The sequence below is a fragment of the Vigna angularis genome, chromosome 4 (genome assembly GCF_016808095.1).
Source record: "Vigna angularis cultivar LongXiaoDou No.4 chromosome 4, ASM1680809v1, whole genome shotgun sequence".
NCBI lineage: Eukaryota > Viridiplantae > Streptophyta > Magnoliopsida > Fabales > Fabaceae > Vigna > Vigna angularis.
Genome location: NC_068973.1, coordinates 13,998,099 through 14,020,240, shown reverse-complemented (window position 1 = coordinate 14,020,240; position 22,142 = coordinate 13,998,099). Strand labels below are relative to the sequence as shown.

General features: G+C 33.7%; 1 protein-coding gene and 2 long non-coding RNA genes across 5 annotated transcripts; 2 read left to right on the top strand and 1 right to left on the bottom strand.

Moving 5' to 3' along the window:
• Positions 1–1,283: 1,283 nt before the first annotated feature.
• LOC128196347 (uncharacterized) lies at positions 1,284–2,062 on the top strand. Its single transcript, XR_008248553.1, has 2 exons — positions 1,284–1,441; positions 1,594–2,062. It is a non-coding gene; the product is annotated as an uncharacterized LOC128196347 (long non-coding RNA).
• Positions 2,063–11,096: 9,034 nt separating this feature from the next.
• Positions 11,097–17,467, bottom strand: LOC108332088 (amino acid permease 4). 2 transcript variants are annotated; one of them, XM_017567199.2, is made up of 8 exons: positions 17,323–17,467; positions 16,993–17,080; positions 14,112–14,262; positions 13,788–14,021; positions 13,465–13,558; positions 12,729–12,943; positions 12,267–12,406; positions 11,097–12,023 (listed from the first exon to the last, which is right to left on the bottom strand). In XM_017567199.2, exons 3-8 carry the CDS (start codon positions 14,248–14,250, stop codon positions 11,379–11,381), a joined length of 1,467 nt encoding a protein of 488 aa, XP_017422688.1. In that variant the 5' UTR covers positions 14,251–14,262; positions 16,993–17,080; positions 17,323–17,467; the 3' UTR covers positions 11,097–11,378. The 2 variants fall into 2 exon arrangements, with proteins under 2 accessions (XP_017422688.1, XP_017422689.1); XM_017567200.2 differs by lacking the exon at positions 16,993–17,080 and having other exon boundaries at positions 17,323–17,459.
• Positions 17,468–17,740: 273 nt separating this feature from the next.
• On the top strand, positions 17,741–21,288 carry LOC128196346 (uncharacterized). Of its 2 annotated transcripts, none has more exons than XR_008248552.1 (4): positions 17,741–18,314; positions 18,670–18,738; positions 20,019–20,151; positions 20,338–21,288. It is a non-coding gene; the product is annotated as an uncharacterized LOC128196346 (long non-coding RNA). The 2 variants fall into 2 exon arrangements; XR_008248551.1 differs by having other exon boundaries at positions 17,744–18,177.
• The last annotated feature ends 854 nt before the right edge of the window (positions 21,289–22,142 follow it).

Below are 22,142 nucleotides of genomic sequence, written 5' to 3'. Positions count from 1 at the left end.
GTTTCCCATCGTTATTAACAAAATTATGTGTATTAAATATAATATTAATTAATTGATTTTCAAAGTCAAGGAGAAGTTTTCTAATAGTAATGTCACAGTGTCCAAATTAAGCCTATATTGAAAGAAGATTAATGGAATGATTTTAAATCATGCATATTTTATTATAATAGAATTTTTTATTTATTAATGTGATGTAATTTCATCATGATTTTGGTTTGATATTTTATAAAATTTATATACAGTTATATATATATATATATATATATATATATATATTTTTTTTTTTTTTTTGAAAACAAGATTGATGAAAAAGAAATTTATTTTCAGTTTTTAATAAATTAGTATTTGGTTAAATAAAAAAGTTGAAACGCGTGGCAAAAGTTTATGAAAGTGTTTGTTATGAATTGATTGAACTTAAAATGTGTATGGAATGTAGGATAAGATTGAACAAAAATTTATTCATAGGAATTGGCAAAAACTAGCTTCTAGCCTTTTACGCGTTTTTCGAAATGAAAACGTGGGGTTGAGCTATTTGATGTCCACAGAGTCTGTGTTTTCAGGTAGGTGTGAGAATCAGACAGAGGTGTTTTTGGTTCTACTTCAATACCCTCTGTTTTTCTTTTCTTTTTTTTCTGCGAAATGTTTTATTTTTATTTTAGGGATATTAAATTACTGTGATAATAGAAAGAAAAAAAAAACATGAGGATCTGTTTAGTTTTATTTTCCATTTTTTAACTTACAAAATTTACTTTTTGTTTTTAAATATATATATGAAACCATTAAAACTTACTTTGTTTTTTGTATAAATATTTTAAAAATGATAAAGCTTACGATAATATAAAAGTTTGTATATTGAAAATGAAAAGAAGAAAATGAAAACATGAAATATAATCAGAAATAAACAGACGGGAAGCAAGATCAATCCTATCCTAAAATATTTCCGTTTAGTTTACGAAAGAAATAGGTTTAATGTTTTAGCTCCCTCTTTTTGTTCGTAATCTTAAGTAGATTTTTTTTTTTCCGTCGTCTCAATTTGATTATTTCTTTTGTAAAATTAAATCAAATAGGGATTTTCCGTCAAATTAAGAAGACGCTGTTAAGAATGGTGTTATGTGACATGCTGACAGTGTTTTTTTAAATGATGGAGCATTCAAAACGTGTCTCAATTGTATTTATTTTATTTTTGAATTAAAATATGAAGTTTACAAAGTGGAAATATAATATAAGTAAGGGCAAAGTTGGGAAATCAAATTAAATTAAGTATCCAAGCTTGCCACCTGGAAGCCCCTTTCTCACCCAAATTAGGGTTTCAGAATTGGGATTTGGAAGGCTTTCTTATGCCTCCTCTGCCTGCGCCGTGAAGTGTATTGCTGCCAATTGCCATGGAGATCTTTGTGCGGGAGAGAAAAATTTCTCCTTGGTTGCGTTTTGATTTTTGCAGGTGCTTCACGATTCTAATTATCTCTCGCGATGATGGTGGAAAACGAAGGGAATCATGCTCCTGAGTTTCCCCTCCTGAGTTTCCCCTCCTGAGTCTCGATCATGCTTGCGCGACTAGGATTCGCTGATTTGGGGATTTTTTCTGTGTTTTAGGGTTCCTCTGCCGTTTCTGGTTTTTCTGCGTTTTAGGTTGCAAGACAGTGGAGATCGAATCACGATTGGTGGCAGCCTAGCGAGTAGCTCACAAAGAGGCGCTGGTGTGTTTGGGTGGTCTCTGCAGCGGCATTGACGAGGTGGTCAAGTGAAGATGCTTCACAGTGGCGGTTGATTTGGGAATTTTCGCAGATTCAACTTTTTTTGTCAATTTTGCATCAGTTCACATACATCTTTTTTATGGTTTTTGATTTGGGAATTTTCGCAGGTTCTAATTTTGTCTCGCAGTGGTGAAAATGTTGGGCAAACTTGCGAATTGGTTCCTGCAATTTGCAGTTCTGTCTACGGTGGCTGCCATGGAAGCGTGATTTGGTTACCGGAGAAGATGAAGGATGACATTCCAAGAGCAATGTTTGGTGCTGCTAGTGCTTTTGGACCTTTCCATGTGTTCTATGAAATGAGATGACCACTTTGCCCTTATTTAAATTTTATTTTCCTTCTTTGCACTCCATTTTTTAATTCAAAAATTAAAAAAATACACTTCACACACGTTTTTAATGCCACATCATTTAAAAAGACACTGTTAACATGCCACGTAACACCCTCCTTAACGACGTCTTCTCAATTTGACGGAAAGTCCCTAATTGCTTCAATTTTACAAAAACAAGGACCCAATTGAGACGCCGAAAAAGAAAGGGACCTATTTGAGATTCCGGACGAAAATAGAGATCTACCGAGACATTAAACTAAAGAAATAAGAAAAACAAATAGTGCAGGATAAAAAAGCAAATATAAGGAAAATTGAATTTTATTTTCTATCTTTTTAAATTTAAATATTTTCTCTAACCAAAAAGTTTAAATGATAAATTATTTAACATTAATTAAAATTGATTATAAATAATACAAAACCATTTTAATAAGTATATGTATTATCAATTTTTTTCACTTATTTCTTTTAGTAATATGAGTATTCACTTAATATAAAATGAATGTGTATTGTAGGTGCTTAAGTACACCTCAAACATGATGATTAAGATATATTTTTGGCTAAGTATATGTTAACCTATTAAGTTGACATGTACTCAACCCACATATATTTAATCAGGATGAGATCATATCAGTTATAATGTTGGTCATGATAATCCACAATTAAACTAAGGATCAAATGGTTAACTCAAGATTAACATATAATTAGGTCATGTGGCATTGACCCATCTAGGTAAAGCTTAGGTAAAGATTCATGAATAGTAGTATAAATAGCGCAATCTACGAGATACACTGATTACGCTCATGTACCCGACTGACTTGAGCGTTATAGTATCGTCTACAAGCAACTCCTACTCGGTTAAGAAAGAAAGAGTATCCCTAAAGTTGGAAGCTTAAAGTATTTTGAGTGCTTGTTATAGTCTTTACATGAGATATCTCACCTTGTAAGAATATAATGTATTACCAGTTAATAAGTCGCTAATGATAAATAAATTGAGTTTTATACTTATGATTTTAAAAGTCATATAAATAACGATTTTTAATTAAGATAATATGTAAAACCTTTTACAATAATAATACACATGAACTAAGTTTCATTACTCACTTTTAATTGTGTTGAAAATTATTGATCTAATTTTGCACCTATTTGTCAAGTGGTGCAAAATCATTTTATAAAGAAGTAATATAAATTATCTTACATTATTTTTTACAAAATAGATCTTTAAAAAATTATTTTCTTATTTGAGTTGATAATATGTGAATAATATTACTTTTTGTATTATATATGACCAAGATACCTTCAAACTCGACAAAAGTTATCCTTGACTATGTACATGTTGGTCCACTAAGCTGACATATATTTGATCTCTACTTGTTCAACCTAATGACACCACGTTAACTACATTATTCTCAATCAGCTATGATAATTCGAGATTAACAGGTAATCAGGTCACGTGGCCCACGACCATCTAGGTAAGAGCTCATGAACAATATTATAAATAGCGCATTCTACGAGCAATGTTAATTACGTTAATTAATGATCACATTTATTGCTTACTAACGCACTTGGATGACTTGAGCGTCAGAATGTCTTCTGTAGGCATAACCCCTACCCAGGTTAAGAAGGACGAGTGCCCGAAGAAGAATGAGTACCCTTAGGAGTCAAGGACTTGAAGTGTTCAAATTGCTTTTGGAGTCTCCATAGAATATATTCGTCGTTCCCGTCGGCCATCTCCTTCTGTAGCAAATTAGCTCCCCTACACCCGAGCACCAAGGATTGACTTTGGAACTATATAAGTGCACGTTAAGGGATGGTCGACTCAACCTCCTCCACCATCTTCAACTTACTCTCCTTTAGGGTGTGTTTATTTTGGGGAGATGATTTTTGGGGAGAGTGAGTGGATGGATTTGAGGATAAATTTTTTGTTGTTTATTTGAGTGAATTTGGAGGTGAGTGAAAGTGAATTTGGAAGTAAAATTTGTAAAAATTAATGTATTATTATTATTATTGTGTTATTATTATTATTATTATTATTATTATTATTTATTATTATTATTATTATATATAAAAAAGCTCTCCATGTTTGCAGTTGCATCACCGACAACTTTCCATGTTTGAAGCTACATCAACAAAAACTATGGAATGAGATACACTAAACGAAGGACAAATAAGACATTTCCCTTAAAATCATCTTAAATTTGTGTAGATGCATAAAGATGGGAAAAAATACTTATGCCGTAAATCATCGCTTTTCATCGCTCATAAATCCACAAAAGCGAACATGAAAGTTGAGATAATTTTGTCTTTGTTAATATGCAGTAACAGTAAAATCTTCGCAAGTGAACAAACCTTTAAACATATTTGCACGCCTTTGCGCATGACAATGAGGGAGCTCTCCAAACCACGCAAGTCGGAAGTCATGCTCCTAGAACCGGAACTACCAGCTTGGCCAAGAAGCTCAACCCTTAGTTTTTTCCTATCCTTGTCGATGCCTCGCTGTTTGGGAGCACAATCCTTTTGGTTCCACTCTCGTGTCGATGTGTGTCCACTACTAGGCCTTTTATGTTAGGAACCATAGTCTCTCCAACCTTCTTCGTCTCCTTGACCAGTTGCTTCCTTAGTCTAGGGAACCATATCCTATTAGTCTCCATATTGACAACATGTTGGGCCATGTAACTTGCAAGCACCACAAAATTTTCATATTAGCTTAAAAATATTCAAGTAATAGGCTACTTTACACTTACAACGAAGGTCAATAACCTATTGAGAGGACAAATAAACAATGTCAATGCTTTTTGTTGGTAAGTTGCAAGGAAGCTTCTATAGGGTTCCAATTATCCTCCTATTCTTTTCGGACAAAATGTATTTTGGACACTCCTTACACTTAAAAAGGATTGTTTATCCAGTAGAATGAAAACTTTGACTTGTCAACAAAGCAAATTCCTAAGAACTCGGTATCTGATTGAGGAAAATGAGCCTCCTATTTATAACAATTACTCATGACCTTTAACCTTCGTGCCCATTTTCCTCAATCATCAGATCTGTCCAGATCTTAAGGCCAAGGGTTGCCAATCTGCCCCTTCCTAACATCAACTTATTTATTATGCAACACAACAACCTCACACCTCTTTGTCTCTCCTACCAACTCATATATGATATTTCATTATTACAACCTTTTCATTGTTACGCTTCTCAAGGCTAGGAGGACGACTAGTATACCTATAGGGCAACATAAGGCGACAATCGAGTATCGAAACCATGATCGGCAAGTTAAAGGGCAAAGATCGATTATTGATACTTATCTCTTCTTCACGCCTTATTACAACCCAAATTATAACATACAAAGAACCAATTATTATAAACATTGCAGTTCAATTTCCAAAGACTCTCAAACTACAGTGAATAACGAAATAATAATAACAAAGGTAATGCAATACCAAAACAGAGTAATAATGTAGAATAAGAGAATGTCCAGAAATTGCATTTCAATTCTCAATCACATAATCAAGTAATTATCAATTAATATCAGAAATAGAGCATCCACTCAAAATTATAAATTATACAGAAAATTGTATTTAATTGTTAATCATATATTCGAGCCTTGCACAACCGTACAAACGAGTTAACTCCCCACACTTGTGTCAGTCTCTCTCTCGCTGAAAAAGCCGATTCGAGCTTCACATTTCTCGCCCTCTGAAACCTACATTCACTCTCTGACTCACAACGACTCATACTCATGATGTCTTTTACGCTTCCTTAATTTATCACTCACTGAAACTCGAAAATGAACCTTAAAACCCGAAGAGGCTTGTTTCACAGTTTTTCACGGTTTTCTCCTCTCTTGTCCTCGTAATGTAGCCTTAGGTTCGAGTCCATAACCCTACACACCACACACAACATGTACACAACTTTACCACTATGTCAAGTCATTCATTTAGTTTAATATACCAATTAATACTTATTTAAGTTATTTATTTTTCGTATATAAAAAATATTACCGATTTATAAAACAATCAATCAATATTTTATGCCACATAGGCTTGTCGACAAGACCTTTACCCTACCGCAACAAGCTATGAATAATTAAACCCCATGATACTTGTATAAAATATTCCTCATCTTATAAACATACAATATTCTAATGACTAACTTATGCATAAAGGTCTACAAATATGCCTCTTTTGTGATGAATGTAGTTCCCGGGTCTTAAACAATATAATTTGGTTGGTAGACAAAATGGTCGACCACAACGTCCTGAGCTTTTCTGATGCATACTCAGGATACAACCAGATCCTCATGGCTAAAGCCGACAAGTTACAAACTGCATTCATCACAAAAGAGGCTAACTATTATTACAAAGTCATGCCCTTTGGCCTAGAAGTTGCTGGAGACACATACCAAAGACCTATAAATAGGATGTTCAAACACCTACTCTGCAAGAGCATTGATGTGTACATGGACGACATGGTGGTGAAGTACCCAACCCTAGCTCAACATTTGATGGACTTTCCTGAAGTGTTTTCAGCCCTACGGACTTATAACTTATGGTTAAACCTAGAGAAATTGTGTGTTCGGGGCGGCAAGGTCTTAGTTTCATCCTAACACATAAAGGGATAAAGGCAAACCCTAAAAAGTGGCAGTTAGTCATTGCCATGAGGATCCCCAAGAATCTTAAAGAGGTGCAATGACTCATAGGAAGGCTAACAACCATTTCTCTCTTATTTCCTTGCTTAGTAGACAAAACTCAACTTATGATAAAGCTACTAAAGAAGTCCACTAAGTTCGTCTAGGATTACCAATGCCAGGAGAAATTTGAGTAGCTTAAATAGGTCTTGACATCCCAACCCATCTTGTGTAAGTCAGATACTACCTAACCCCTCCTAGTCTATATCGCAGCCACTAAAGATGCAATAAGCGGTTCCCTTTTCTAAGAGATAAACAATGAGCAAAAACTGATCTACTTCAACAGCAGAACCCTTCAAGATGTTGAGACTAGATATCAGATGGTGTAAAAAGTATCTTTGTCCCTCATCTCCACAATGAGACGATTGTGACCTTATTTCCAAAGCCACATTGTTGTGGTTAAAATCGACTACCTAATTTAGAAGATTCTATTAAAACCATATCTAGTGGGAAGAATGTCATCATGGTCTGTGGAGTTATCAGAATTCTCTATCCGATATGAATACTACAAAGGAGGAATGTTTGACAGATTTCACTAGTGATTTATAAGGCGGTTGTGTACTTAATGATGAATGGTGTACCTTGTTCATTAACAGCTCCTCCAATCAAAAGGGAGCAGGACATAGTCCTTGAAGGACTTAATGATGTTCTAATAGAGAAATTATTGCATTTTGACTTCAACTCATAGATGAGGTTTATTATAAAGATATCATATTCAGCCTCACTTTGGCTAAAGAGGTAGGAGGAAGTAGAATCATATGTTGAACAAACTCCTAGCTTATAGTTGACCACCTCACAAGTGATTATCAGGTGAAGGATGCATTTTTACCGTAGTAATACCACCTCGTTAGAAACTTAATTAATACCTTTGATGAAGTCAAACTCGAACATATATCCCAGAGAGACAATATAAGAGTTGATGTACTCTCAAGCAGGCTAGCACTAAAAAGAATGCGAGATACAAGTCTTTACTACAATAGGTATTGTCGACATCATCCACCGATAGAATGGACAAGTGTATGCAGATCAATACTAAGAAAGCAACATGGATGACACTAGTGTTGTCAAAATGGGTTGAAACCCGTGACTCAACCCACCCACACGGGTTCAGACCAGATTGGGTTGAAAAAAAAATGTGAAATTTTGATGCGAGTTAATTCTGACTTGATTCACTAAGAATCCGACTCACCCGAATTGAACTCGTTGTGAGCTAGGTTGGTCATCAACCCATCATTTTTTTATTTTCTTTAATGAAATGAAATTAATTATTTATTCAATGAAACAAAAAACATTGCAACTCAAACCTTTATTATGCCTATGCAAAATTCTTTTTTATATCAATTGGTCCAATTATTATTGTTTCAATTTGATTGATCAAAGTAACCTATTATAAGAATATGGGAAGAAGAGGGTGAAAAAAAGTTGTTACCCAATAAGTCAACCCGTTTAATTCTTCAATTCGTGATGGGTCAAGCCGAGTTTAAATTTTTTTAGTTCGCTAATAATGAGTCAGGTTGGTTTAACTCACTATATGACCAACCCGTGATGAGTTGGGTTGGGTAGGATCGGATGATCCGTTTTGAAAGCACTATGACACCATATATTCTTTACCTTAAGACGGGAGGTACACCTGAAGGAGAAGACAAAAACTGGGTAAGGAAAACTGCTGGTGGGCGATGATATTTTTAGAAGAGGTTATAGTCCGTTTTTGCTTAAATGTATTATTACCTTGGAATAGACTAAATACGTAATACATGAAACACCAAAAAGTATCTATGGGTATCACTATAAAGCGAGAACCATAAAGACACAAATTCTGCGCCGGATACTTTAGTCGACTATTAAAAAATTGTGCTACTTATATTAAAAATTATATACCTTTTTATAAACATGAGAATCTCCTACACTAGGCAAAATGTACTAATTTGTATATTAATTTTCTTACATAAACTAATTAGTTATAAGTTATTTTTCTAAGTTCAATTAATAATACTACTAAAATGAAATGCACTACTGTCTTAAATTCTTTGACGGTGGCACGCATTGCTTGCTCTGACTTTTCACATACACATCATAATAATGTAATAATGTCAAGTAAAATTGTAGAAAAACATGTAAATTAATTAATTGATTGGTATTGCAATTCTTTGACGGTGGTACGCATTACTTGCTCTGACTTTTCACAACACATCATAATAATGTAATAATGTCAAGGAAAATTATAGAAAAACATGTAAATTAATTAATTAATTGGTATTGCAAAAAAAAAACAAAATGGACATTTTCATGTGGTGCATAATCATTATACACTTTCACCTTACATTTATTTATTTGTTGTGGATCACAACACATTGAAAATTAGTGTAACATTTTGGTTAAATTAGTAGATTGGTTCGTTAAATTTATGTTTGGACCAAAGTGTTAATTGGAATACATCCAAACATTACAAAGATGTGGTGAAAAGTCTATAATCATTATTAAATAAATTAAGCAGTAAATTAATCCAAATTTGACTAATTAATCAAGTTAAAATACTTAATTAAATAATTCAAAATTTTGGTTAAACGAGAATTATTAGGTGAGGTGCAACTTTAGAAGAGTAAGCGGAGATGATGGAGACATATATTACAAATTTTGTTTTTTCAAAAGCATAATACTTTAGTTAAAATAATGGAATGTGTTGGTTAAATTAGAATAATTATTGATTAAATTTAGCTATAAATTATTATGTCAGTTGTAACATATAATAAAAAAATCTAAATAATTAAAATTGATGTATAATACTTTTGTAGTATATATCTCTGAGGTCTCTTGAAAAAGAAAAATGAAGAGGCGTAATTTCTTTAGATCCTAATGTTACTTTTTTTTTAACCTAAGAAAAAGTTTGGAGGGTGTACCTTACACGACCATTATTGAAGAAAAACAGGACATCATTTGCAGACACCCCCAGCAAGATGCCATACCTTGTCAAGCTAACAAACCAATTAACAGGTTGGATTGAGAGTGAGTGAGCTAAAACAAGAAACTGTGTGCTTGGGACATTCATGCATTCACCATTTCTATTCTTTTACAACGTACAGTTACAGCACATGTTCTGACGAGGTTTAAGTTTGGCCGTTTTCTCTATTCATTGCCAAACAATGTCTTATTCTATTAAATTACGGGACCACCCCTCTGCATCTCTTCTATTTTTGTTCCAGCACCTGCCACCTCCTCTTACCTGTGTCTCTGATTGCTTGCTAAATTAATGTGCTATGGACTGTTCAGAGGCTCCTGTTCAATTCAACAGTATTGATCATGGAATTGAAAATGGAAGTAACACTGATGAAAAAACAAGTCTATCGATTTAAGTATGTTAATAAAGAAACATACTTAATAAAAAATATTATTTTAATGTGTTAGTATGATAACATACTTAAATTTTATATTTGTTAAATTTTTCAACAGACTTAAATTAATGTTTTTAAGTTTGTTAAATTTTTACTAAGCTTAAAGTTATCTTATAACTTCTACTATATTTCACATTTGCAGTGCCACACTAATTGCTAACTTTCTCTCTTATGTGATTTTTCTTTCTCTTTGTTTTTCCTTCAACGATTTGCTTCTTAGCGACTTCCAGCGGCGAACCAGTGACAATGACAACTTCAGGTGGTGTACCAGTGGCGACGTATCGATGGAACAACGTACCAGCGTTGTATTTTTTTTTTGGATCTGCAGTGATTCACGTTGTTTTCCTCCATCAGCGATTTGTGATTATTACTTTGCATATTATTGCTTAAATGTTTTTATATTGAAAATTAAAAAATTACTTAATTAATTTTGAAGATATTTTCAATTAAATTTTATTAAAAATTGTCATACTAAATATCTAAAATCTATATATTTTTTAGATGAGCTTTATTGTCAAATAAGATGATACAACTTTTAACTTTTGCAAAACTTGAACAATAATAAAAATTAAAATTCTAAAACATTAAATATCTTTCTAAATATCATTATTTTTATGTCTCTACATTGTTGAATTGACAATAAAAACTTTTTTATAAAGATAATTGATATTACAAAATCAAACGGTCATATCATGTTAATTGACAATAAAAACTTAATTAAAAAATATAACTTTTAGATGCTCAAAAGAACTAAAATATTATAAAAATTCAATTAAAAATGCTCAAATTTATGAAAAACTTAAAATTTAAGTAAATTACTATTTTTTCATGTAAAAACAGGTAAACAATCAATTACCATGCAAAATAAGAATGATATCACCACAGTAATAAAATCAAATGACAAAATATAAAAATTTAAAATACTCAATAAAATGTAAATATTTACTCAAATTTATCATAGACTTAAGATTTAATCAAGCAAGTAATAAATTTAATATTTACATTACATCACAAATCTCAAATAAAAGTAAATGTTTCATAAGTAGGACAACATATTAAGTCAGAACAATTTTTTTAATGATTATGACGTACCACTTTTATTGGTACCAAATAATGAAAAATGCGCACTAAACGTTACTAAAATACAAATTATTTGAAGTGGCCTTTCTTATTATTATAGATATCACAACTATCACTACCTTCCGTTTCTGAAATCCCCAAGGGGTTTAATAATCTGAACTGAATGGCTTGTATCTCTTGAGGTCAAGCAAGACACCTACCACCGAGCCAAGACCAGCCAGAATTGATACGATGAGGCAGACAGCACTCATCAACTGCAGCGAAATCCATGTCATACTCCATTTTGGAATCTTCTTTTGCAATATATACATCTCCACAGGAAAGTAGACAGTCAAAGGCCAAAATCCCAATGCACCAATCACTCCCAAAACGTCGTTGAAGAATGGAAGCAGCATTGATATAACAGTTGTTATGATCACAAAAACTGTCCTCCAGACTAGGCTAAATATGTTTTGATTGTAGGGTGGTAAACCAGGAACTGAAATTTTGAATTCCTTATCAATTTGGGGCCATCTTTTTGCTGTCTCCTTCTCGACAAAGGAAAAGAGGGGTTGGGCATACACTTGATATGCCCCCACAAGGTGAATTACGATAGCAGCATTAGCCATATCTACAAGCCAAAATAGTTTATGGTAACCAAATCCAGCAAGCAGGTTCCCAGGTGCTAAATCTCCAAAAGCAGCATATCCCATGCAGCCACAAAGCAAATAAAATGTTGTGGTCACTGCAATGCTTAACTTTGCAGCCTTTTTCATTGTTTTTACTTCGGATGGCAGAGATTTGATGGTATCCTGTGTAGTCAAAACATAATGCGTCAAATAGTTGGATAAAGCTCCTTGCACATCATGTATATTCACATATCTCCACACTTTGGAGCAAGAGGTGAAATAGGAGAGAAGAAAATGAAGTCAATCAGCTAAAAGCAAAAATTGCCTAATTGTGATGTTATATGGGTGTACATGTGATGTTATATATATAGTTACATGACAACATTCTATTTTGCTTTTCTTACAAGCACAGAAAAAATTATGTACCTGAATTTCAAGGAGAACGAAAGAATATGAATACGCGAAGGCTATGTTACCAAGAGCTTGAAAAACACCCCATACTTTTTGGGCCTCAGTCACAGCTTCAATGCTTATTCCAGTGAGGCTTCCCTTGATAGTTCCCGTTTCTATAACAAAAGATGCTAAATGTAAGAATCCATTTTACTTATAGGTCAATTATACAAAAATAAATCATGATTCTAAATTATTCCTCAACTATAGCTCCTAGAATTGATAAACTCTGCACATCTACATAGCTTCTTTAGCATATCTACATGAGCTTAAATTACACAACTATATGTTTTGATAAGTTCAAGAGAGACCCATATTGGAACCATAAAATGTTTTCTGCAATAAACCTATAATTGGAGGGGTTATGCGCCAAAAAATGTCGTCCAAGAATTGAAAAAAAAATACTATATTAAAGTGAAGTATATATATATAACCAACCCGTTATTTTGACAATTCCAAGAACGAGACCAATTATGGAATAGGTAAAAGACATGATTGCGGCCACTATTGAGAGCCACCACATGTTATGAAAATCAGGAATCTGAGAAAAGATAATTTGCATTGCCCCAAAACCGATCATATATGGGTTACTTGAAATATGACACGAGTTTTCTTCACCAGAGGAATGAACACAGTGAGACCTTTTAAGTGCCCTGTTAATCAAAACCAGTAAACTTGACATAAATCAATCAAACTATATATAATCCTATCAGTAGAAAGAAATACTGCAAAGTGCCAATGAAGTGAACGAACTATCATGCTGCCCGATTCAGCTGTGCAAAACAATTTTAATACACCCTAATAATATGTAAGTGTCATCAACAAAACTAATGTAACTTAACTTTATGGATTGAAATTTACTTAAGCATTGCTAACAAAATTTATTTCAAGATGGATGTGCATACTTGGAACAACGTATACATATGTAAAAATTCATTTTATTTTTTTTTTAAATTATTTTGGCATCTTTACTTAATTTTAAAAATGGCTAAACAAAGCAGAAAAATGTTTTAAATTTAAATAATTACAATGAAGTTGATTAAAAACCATTCCATTCTGATACACAATTAAATTAAAGATTATTTTTAATATTTTATTTTATTTTTATTACTTCTCTACATTAATTATTAAAAAGATCAATTTCTAAATCTGATGATTTCAAAGGCATACTCACATCATGCTAAGTGAAGCCGCAATTGTGTATCCTACTGCACTTCCGAAAAGATTCAAGTATTGAACAATCCCGCAAATCGTAACGCTCTGCCCACCTGAAAAATCAATCATAACGCATGTAATGAAACATCATAGTTCAATTTCAAAATGATAGTGATTGTTGATGTATATATACACAGAAATGTTAATTCACAGGAAAGTTACAAACTTGCAAATTTGAAAATTAGAACGAACAGTGCATGCTAATTTTGTCAAAAGGAAGTACTTTTGTTAGCAAAGTAGAAAACCACATCATATATTCTCGAATTCCGAAGCATATCGTACCTAGAATGGTGCTTACTGCGTCCATGAAAGTATAATTTCTCTTCCCAAACATTGGGTCACCAGTACGATAACAATCAGCTAGAAAGGATGAAGTATACAAAGTGACAATGCTGAATAAGACCATCACTGATGGACCAGCAATCCAACCCATCTGAGCTATTGCCCAAGCTAAGGAGAGCACCCCAGATCCTACCACAGCTGTAATAATGTGGGAGCTTGTAGTCCAAACATTCCCTGGCTCATGGAAAGGCATCAAATATAATCATTCTTTAAATCAAAGAAACAATCATAGTATAAACAAAAATGGTAAATTAATGTGTGTACCTGTTCGTTTAAGACGACCATCATCATCGTAGTATTCAGGGTCATTTTTTAAAGGCGCCCCATGTATGGAGTCCTCCTCGATGTCATAACCTCGACCTCGACGGCAAACAACCTTTGTTATTGAATCATTTTCTACCATCTTTGTCTAGATCTAAAGCAAAACAAATATAATTGAGAAACTAATTTATCAATCTTATTTTGTTTTTCCAATACTTATAGATAGCTGCATTCCCGAATCACATCAGACTATTAAGAGAGGCTGCTATAATACAACTATATGCATCAGGTTATCAGGTAACTTAAGTAATAATGGCATAGATAGGCTGTGGGATGAAAATAGAGGTATTTGTAGGAGCATAATTTAGGAATGGAATTACTATGCAAAATTTAGAAGGAAATGTAAAAATCTGAGCCAAAATTTTGCTACTACTATGACAGAGGATTAGAGGTTCTTACCAAAAAACCACATTAGTCAACATTACTCTCAAAAGACGGAAAATGTTTGAAGCTTAAACACACCATTTATAGAAAACAACCTAACTTTAGCACTCCATGTATGAAGGAATCCCCAAGTCTGTCTTACAGCAAAAATATTCAAGAATGTGAACCAAACAATTAAAAATACATGCTGGATTCTCTAATTTATGAATATAAATCCTACACTACATCTTAAAGCATCTAAGTTATAGAGTTAGTCACAGAGAATATGCGCCACACAAGTAACCTTGTTATGAGTCACATCCACACCTAAGTTGCAATACTGCCAAGTTATTTAACTCTACTTAACCTTTTATGCAGTAGTTACACACGTTACCCTCTTATATGTTCCTATTATATATTCTATTTAACCCTTGCATTTTCTATTGGGCCTGTTATATCCTCGTATTCTGTTAGGAACAGGGAGGTTGTCAATTGTTCTGTCTCAGTTAGAGTAGTCACAACAATATTTCAGATCCTTTGTTGTTGTAAATAATATGGTATGGTTAGGTAAGAAAAATAACACACACAATTCTAGTAAGTAAATATTACCGTGATTGGTAGGATGAATACCATACATTAATTATATTTTGAAAATATTGAGTATTACTTACAATTTTTATTGCCCTTCATACAAATTTATCATCGGGGCACTACTTAATTTCTTTTACAATTTAAATTATTTTCTTAGCATGCATGGATTTCAAAATTAGAATATTATAAAATATTTTGAAAGTACAAAACTAATACTTAGTAATTGTTTATAATTGGAAATATTAGATTTCAATTTTTTTATTATCATTTTATTCAAAATACATGTGAGAATGAAAAAATAATGCAAATTCTATATTTCGTTTAATTATTCTAAATACTTTATCTTTATTATTTTTTCAGATACTTTAATGAGTCGCTAGGAACATTTATTAAATTAGGTGAATATGTATATAAAATTATTTATAAATAGATATTATTAATAGTAATTAGCTAATTGAGCTTCATTGACCTCCATTAATTTAATATTTCAGAATTAATTCAAAATAATTACAAAAATCATTTAACAAAACTATTCAGTGCAAAATCATATTAACATGCCATGCAAAATAAAAAATAAAAATGGGTAAATGAAATTGAAAGTGATTGAAATGATGGAATAAATATATAGACTAGTTTTAAGTTAGGATTAAATGATGGAATAAATTTAATACAACAACTAATTCAGCGGTAAAGTATATTTGAAAAGTAGTTGATCAATATATAATTTTCTCAGGATCATGAAAGAATAATGAAAAATTTAAAAAAAAAAAACATCACAAACTTAGATTTACAAAAAAAAATTATAAATGAGGTTAAATTTAAGAATGTAATTATAAGTAAAATAATGTCATAATAGAAAATTTATATCAAAAAGTAATTATTATAGAGGAGGTTAAATTTAAGAATATAATTATAAGTGAAGTATATAATATCATAACAGATTAACTTTTTTTTTCCAAAAAGTAATTATTAATTCAATTGTGTAAAATAACCATAAATATTTATTTTAATTTGTTTAAAATAAAGAGTTATAAAATTTTAGTTTTACTTCAAAAAAAACTAGTCCTTCAATTCAAGAACCAACCAACCCAATGAACAGCAAATAAATAACCCAACTCCATCTAATAGAGTCAGCATATTAGCCTTTACATTCTTTCTACTTAATCCAAATACTAAACCAATAATTATTGTTTTTATTTTCTTAATAAAAACAGCTTTATTTTCCTTACTCCTTCTTATATGAATTGACCAACCCACTAACAGAAATACTAGTGGGAGAAAAAATAATCTCACCACTAAATATTCTTGTAATTTCAACCAACTACCTAAGATAACAAGTAAAAAGTCCTTCACAGTTTCAGCCCAAGGATAAAGAGAAATCTAGCTCAAAAAATCCTAAGCTTAACCTCACTAGTAGCATGTCCAAGTCTGATTAAGACCAGGTTTAAATAAACTTGAGCATAATCACTTACAAACAGAGAAAATAAGTATCTTTCACAAATTACCTTTAAAATCTGTTGGTACTAAAAATACAAAATCATTCAAACAAAGCCTTTTAGACGCTGCAATCAACCTTTTGAAAGTAAGTTCAAGAACAAGGTAGAGAAAGTGCGCAGCACGCAGCTTTTAAAACCAATGCTAACAAATTGAAAATAATAAATTTGAAATGCCCCAAATAAATGATAAAAAAATATAGGTTTCTCTGAATCTACTACTAAAAGAAAATAATGATAACTATTAAATAATAAATCAACCATTAAGATCATAATTAATTAATTTAACATTTTTTTACTTTATCACGGTGAATCTTCAAGCTATTTAAAACATAAACCAAAAAAAAAAACTGAAAAAACAACGAAGAGGGTCTGACCTAGAAGGTCGGTCGTGTCTCGTTGCTTTCCAGCAGTTCACGGCGGAGGGAAAAGGGCTTCGGTTGGATTGGATTTTACAGAGGGCGACTGTGGATATAAAAATTGCTTATATTACAATGATTGAGAATACAAACACATGATTAAGGTCAATCCAATCGAAGAAGTTAAATCAAAACCATGAAAACGAAATAGTATAAATTATCCCTAAAAGTATTCATATCATGCAACAGAATCAGTAACAGAAGAACACAACACACAAGGCATGACTATGAAGTTGAGAAGAAATTAAAAAGAAAAAACGAAGAGAAAAGAGATTAAAAATAGTCTACTTGGAAAGACTCTGTAGTGTAATGGGGAAAACAGAGAGAAATGCAGATTTGCAGTTCCTCTCTTCCCCTTTCTCTCTGCCGTGAACTCTGTCCAATGAGGCACACTTCGTCCTCTCTTGCTCAATAAAATACCTCTGCTTATCAACATAACTCTCTTTATTATCTCAACATTTTTTATTTAACTTTTTACTTTCACTGTAATATTAATATTAACAATAATATAATAAAAAAGAAAAAAACAGAACAGAATTTACTGTCATGACAAGTATGAATTAATTCTAATATAACATTGAACATACTTTACTATTGGAAAATGATACTTGAACAACCTGTTTTGACAACATTTAGACACTGGACGCGTGTCTAAATGTGACTGTGCACGTGGAATTGTTTTTTAAAATGAAAGAATGACGTGGAAATGAGAGAATTGGGGGCAGATTCAAATTGTAGGGTTATTTCGAAAATTTAAGATTGAAATGTTTTCAGAGAGAGAAGGTGGAGAACATTTCACGGAGCACCGAACCTTCGAACCTTCGAGCCAGCCACCACAACTCTCGCCGGATATCCGCCGCCCGTAGACGTTGTCGTTGCCGTTTTCGCTCCATCCAGTGCCGTCGTAGTGCCGTCGGTGTCCGTCGTCTTCCACCCAGCCAGGCAGTTCGGATTGCGGGTCGCCGCAGCTCCGGCGTCGGCAGACGAATCGAAGACGGCATCGTCTTCCCTCCGGCCTAGCCAACCAAGGGCGCATTTTGAGTATCGATTCCTCCCACCCGCTTCCTTCCCTGTGCCGGACCCTTGCAGTGGCCGCCGGAGCATCGCCGGAGTGTCGTCGAAGTGTCGCCGGACCCTTTCAAGGTATGGTTTAGTGTGGGTTGAAGTTGTGTAGAAGATTTAGTGCCACCGGTGGAACTATTCGCGAACCCTATTCACGATCCAACTTCAGAACATGATATCTTTGCAAGCTCTTTTCTTGCTTATTCAATGTTTGCTTTGTAAGTTCTTGTTAATTTAAGTTGATGATATTTTATGGACTTGCAAATCTCTTTTTCCAGTAAACCAACTTCCTTAAATTCTACTGATTCATTGGATGGTAGAAATACATAAATTTGTTGCAATATATGCTGTCTTTTATGGACGAATTTCTCATAAACTATGCTTAGAATATATGTTCATTAGATTTGATAGAGTATTGAGATCAAGTTCTTTAATTGCTTGAATAGACCCAAAACTATTTTTGTCGTTCTTGGATTTATTTTGTTAATTTGAGTTGACAAATCATGATACAATGATAATTTTGTTTCGGTTCTTACATGTTTTAATCACATCTATTGGTTTGAAATTCCACAGGAGACTAGAAATGAACAAATTATTTGAGGATGTGTCTTCGTTTGTAAATTGCCTTAGTCTTTCTTTGATGTAAGTTCTATCTTTTTTTATTTTACTTTTGGAACAATTTAGCATTATAGTTCTCTGGAAAGATCATATAACTTTTACCTAACAGATTGGTTATTGACTTAAAAATCTATACTAATGTATCTTACAAAAATTTAGTTGGTGTTATTCCCACAAGCAATAATTTTTCAAGATATTACCATCAATGTTTTGTTTCTATAGTTTTGTGTTGTCTTGCTAATCCGATTCTTCTGCATTTTCTATGTAAGTAAAAGATTTACAACATCTTAGTTCCTGTCTTCATTGAGATTGAAAATCATGGGCATTTTCCTACAATGTTGTTATTTATATTTTTTTTCCAAATTTCTCTCAGTTGCTCTATCTGTCGGCATGTTTAGTAGCATCCGTTAATTAACTCTCCATCCATCCGTTTATATAGCAGTAATAGATCATGTAACTGTAATCTATATTTGGAAGTTGGTATTGTTGCTTCTCCACCCATGTTGGTATCTAGAAATTTTGTGCACACTTACGAAAATTTGAAAAAGTAATCATAACTAGCTCAATGCTTTAAAATTTATGAATTTATAGTCATTAGAGATATCTTTGAGTCTACTGTCCAACCCAAAAAGAATTAACTCATTTGGAGTTATGTGGAGAGAGTTATAAGAAAATCAATCATCAAAGGTCATAGCTGAAAATACAGAAAAACGTGATTAAAATACTAGTCTTAAAAGTTTTACTGCAGCTAACTCTGTAATCTAAAATTTACGAGTCTTGTCTCTATAGAAAGATATTTGAGTCTAGATTCCAACAAAACAAGAATCATCTGATTTGGAATTCTGTGAAGAGAGTAATGAGTAAAATAGTGAGTAAAGGTCATAGCTGAAAATACTGAAAAACGTAATTAAAATGTCGATCTTAAAATTTGTACTGCAGTTGACTCTGTTGTCTAAAAGTTACGAGTCTGGTGTCCAAAGAAAGATCTCTGAGTCTAGATTCCAAAAGAATAAGAATCATTGCATTTGGAATTTTGTGGAAAGAGTAATGAGTAAAATAGTGAGTAAAGGTCATAGCTGAAAATACTTAAAAACGTAATTAAAATGTCGATCTTAAAATTTGTACTGCAGTTGACTCTCTTGTCTAAAAGTTACGAGTCTGGTGTCCAAAGAAAGATCTTTGAGTCTGGAATCCAATAAAACAAGAATCAATTCATTCGGAATTATGTGGAAAGAGTAATGAGTAAAATAGCGAGTAAAGGACATAACTGAAAATACTGAAAATAATTAGATTTATTGTTTCAGGCGAGAGAAGGTCAAACGCAAGAGAGTACAAGCAACAAAAGAATCTGGTAGCAAACCGCAAGATGCTATTAAGCAGAACCAACAATAGCCAGATATGACTGAACTCGCCAAGGGTCTCCCAAGTAATTGGCAGGTGTGTTTTCATTAACCTTTTTAATGTGCTCTTTACAACCATCATTGATGACAATCAAAATTTAACATTTTAAGTTCATGTAATTGAATTGTTCACCACAAAATACAATTACGCTTTGTTTGCTCTTATGGGACATTGTTTACATTGAACATCATTTTCATCCACCTTACCTTCTTTTGGTTTCAGCATTCCCAATTGGATCCATCAGACGTCTGATAGGTGAAAAGTTTACTTGTTTTTGTTGCTTATATTGTGTGGCTTTTGAGTAAGTTTTAGTGTTTATTCTCATGAAAAGTGTATAATTGTTGATATAAGTATAATTTTGACTGTTTAAATGTTTTTGATGCTTTTGTTGTTTATTTTGATGTAAAATAAGGATTGAATATCATAAAAGACTTGGACCAGGCCTAATGGACGATGTTTTGCCGAAAGTTTCGCGCCCGGGCGTGAGAAAAAGGGCTCTGGGCGTGATTTTACCGAGAGGGTCGCGCCCGGGCGCGAGATACAAAGGGGCCCCCGGGCGCCACTTAGAAGAATTGAGACGCTCGTCCAGCGTGAAGAGGACGCTCGTCCAGCGCGCAGAGGACGTTCGGCAGAGGACGCTCGTCCAGAGTGAGGACGCTCGTCCAGCGCTCGTCCAACGCTCGTCCAGGGACGCTCGTCCAGCAGAGGTCGCTCGTTCGGCAGAGGACGCTCGTCCAGAGTGAGGACGCTCGTCCAACGCTCGTCCAGCGCTCGTCCAGGGACGCTCGTCCAGCAGAGGTCGCTCGTCCAGCAGAGGACGCTCGTCAAGCAGGGGACGCTCGTCCAGAATAGGAGAGGACGCTCGTCCAGGGTCGCTCGTCCAGGGTCTCAACAACGTCCTTCATCTGAAACAAACTGAGCTCAATGCATTTCTAGAAGGCTTGTATCCAACGCCAACAAACCGAATAAACACTTCGTCCATACCGGTCATTCCACCGACCCCCATTGAAGACAACAAAATAAAGGACATACTAAGGAAGCTTGTTAATTCCTCATGCCAACGTTATCTTTCTCAACATTGTAACTCATCCATTGCTCCAAGTTAAGGTGCAAAGAAAGACTAATGTCTAAAGACAAACTTCCTATATCAATGGAAATTTTCTTTATTTAGTATAGTTGTTGTCAACACTCAATTTCGTCCGGGTTGATTAAATAAAATTTATTTTCATAAAAAAAGAAGAAGAAATAAATATAAAAAAAATACAAAAAAAATATATATATAATAACAAAAAATAAAAAAAAAGGAAAGAAGACGTCCGTCCCAAGCGCCCATCTAGCGCTCCAATTGTTGAGCGCTCGTCCCATACCGTTCGTTCATCTTCGCCTCAGTTTTAGGACGAGCGTTCGGTCTTCGTCTTGACGACTCGAGATTTTATCCAGACGTTCGGTCACTTACGTATTAGTGGCGTTCGTTCTTGTTATGGCTTTGTTCTCAGTTTGGCGGGCGTCCATGGTCACCGTTCGGTCTTATTTTTGGTTTAAGTCTTAAGCGTTCTACCGTTCGGCCATGCAGGTTTATCGTTCGTTCTTCAGTAACTGAGAGCGTTCGATTATTTTGTTTTAGTGAACGTTCGCTCTTCATCTGGACGTTTGGTCTTGGTTGTGTGATTGAGCGTTCGGTCTCTTTGTGATATCGTTCGTCATGTATGGTGTTGCGCTTAAGGACGAACGTTCGGTCTTGTACTGTGTGATTGAACGTTCGGTCTCTTTAAGGACGAACGCCCCGATCACTAAACCAAAACGAACGAACGCTCGAAATTGCATATGCTTTTAACGCTCGCTCTTGGTTCTGTGTTACTGATTGTGAGCGTTCGGTATGATTCAGACTGTGAGCGCTCGTTTATTTTATGAACGGTCGTTTGTTTGCATATTGACCGAACGTCCAAAACTGGCTGCATTTTAAATTGATGTGTCAGTGAAGATTCCCACCGTCGACTGCCGAAAATGTCTGCCATGTGAAAGCTGCA

Bases quoted from the DNA above. Each gene is read 5' to 3' on its own strand.
- LOC108332088 (XM_017567199.2), bottom strand. From the start codon at position 14,250: ATGGTAGAAAATGATTCAATAACAAAGGTTGTTTGCCGTCGAGGTCGA. The intron at 14,022-14,111 runs GTACACACATTA...TCCATGAGCCAG, and splicing joins TGGTCGTCTTAAACGAACAG to GGAATGTTTGGACTACAAGC. The intron at 13,559-13,787 runs GTACGATATGCT...TTGATTTTTCAG, and splicing joins CGCAGTAAGCACCATTCTAG to GTGGGCAGAGCGTTACGATT.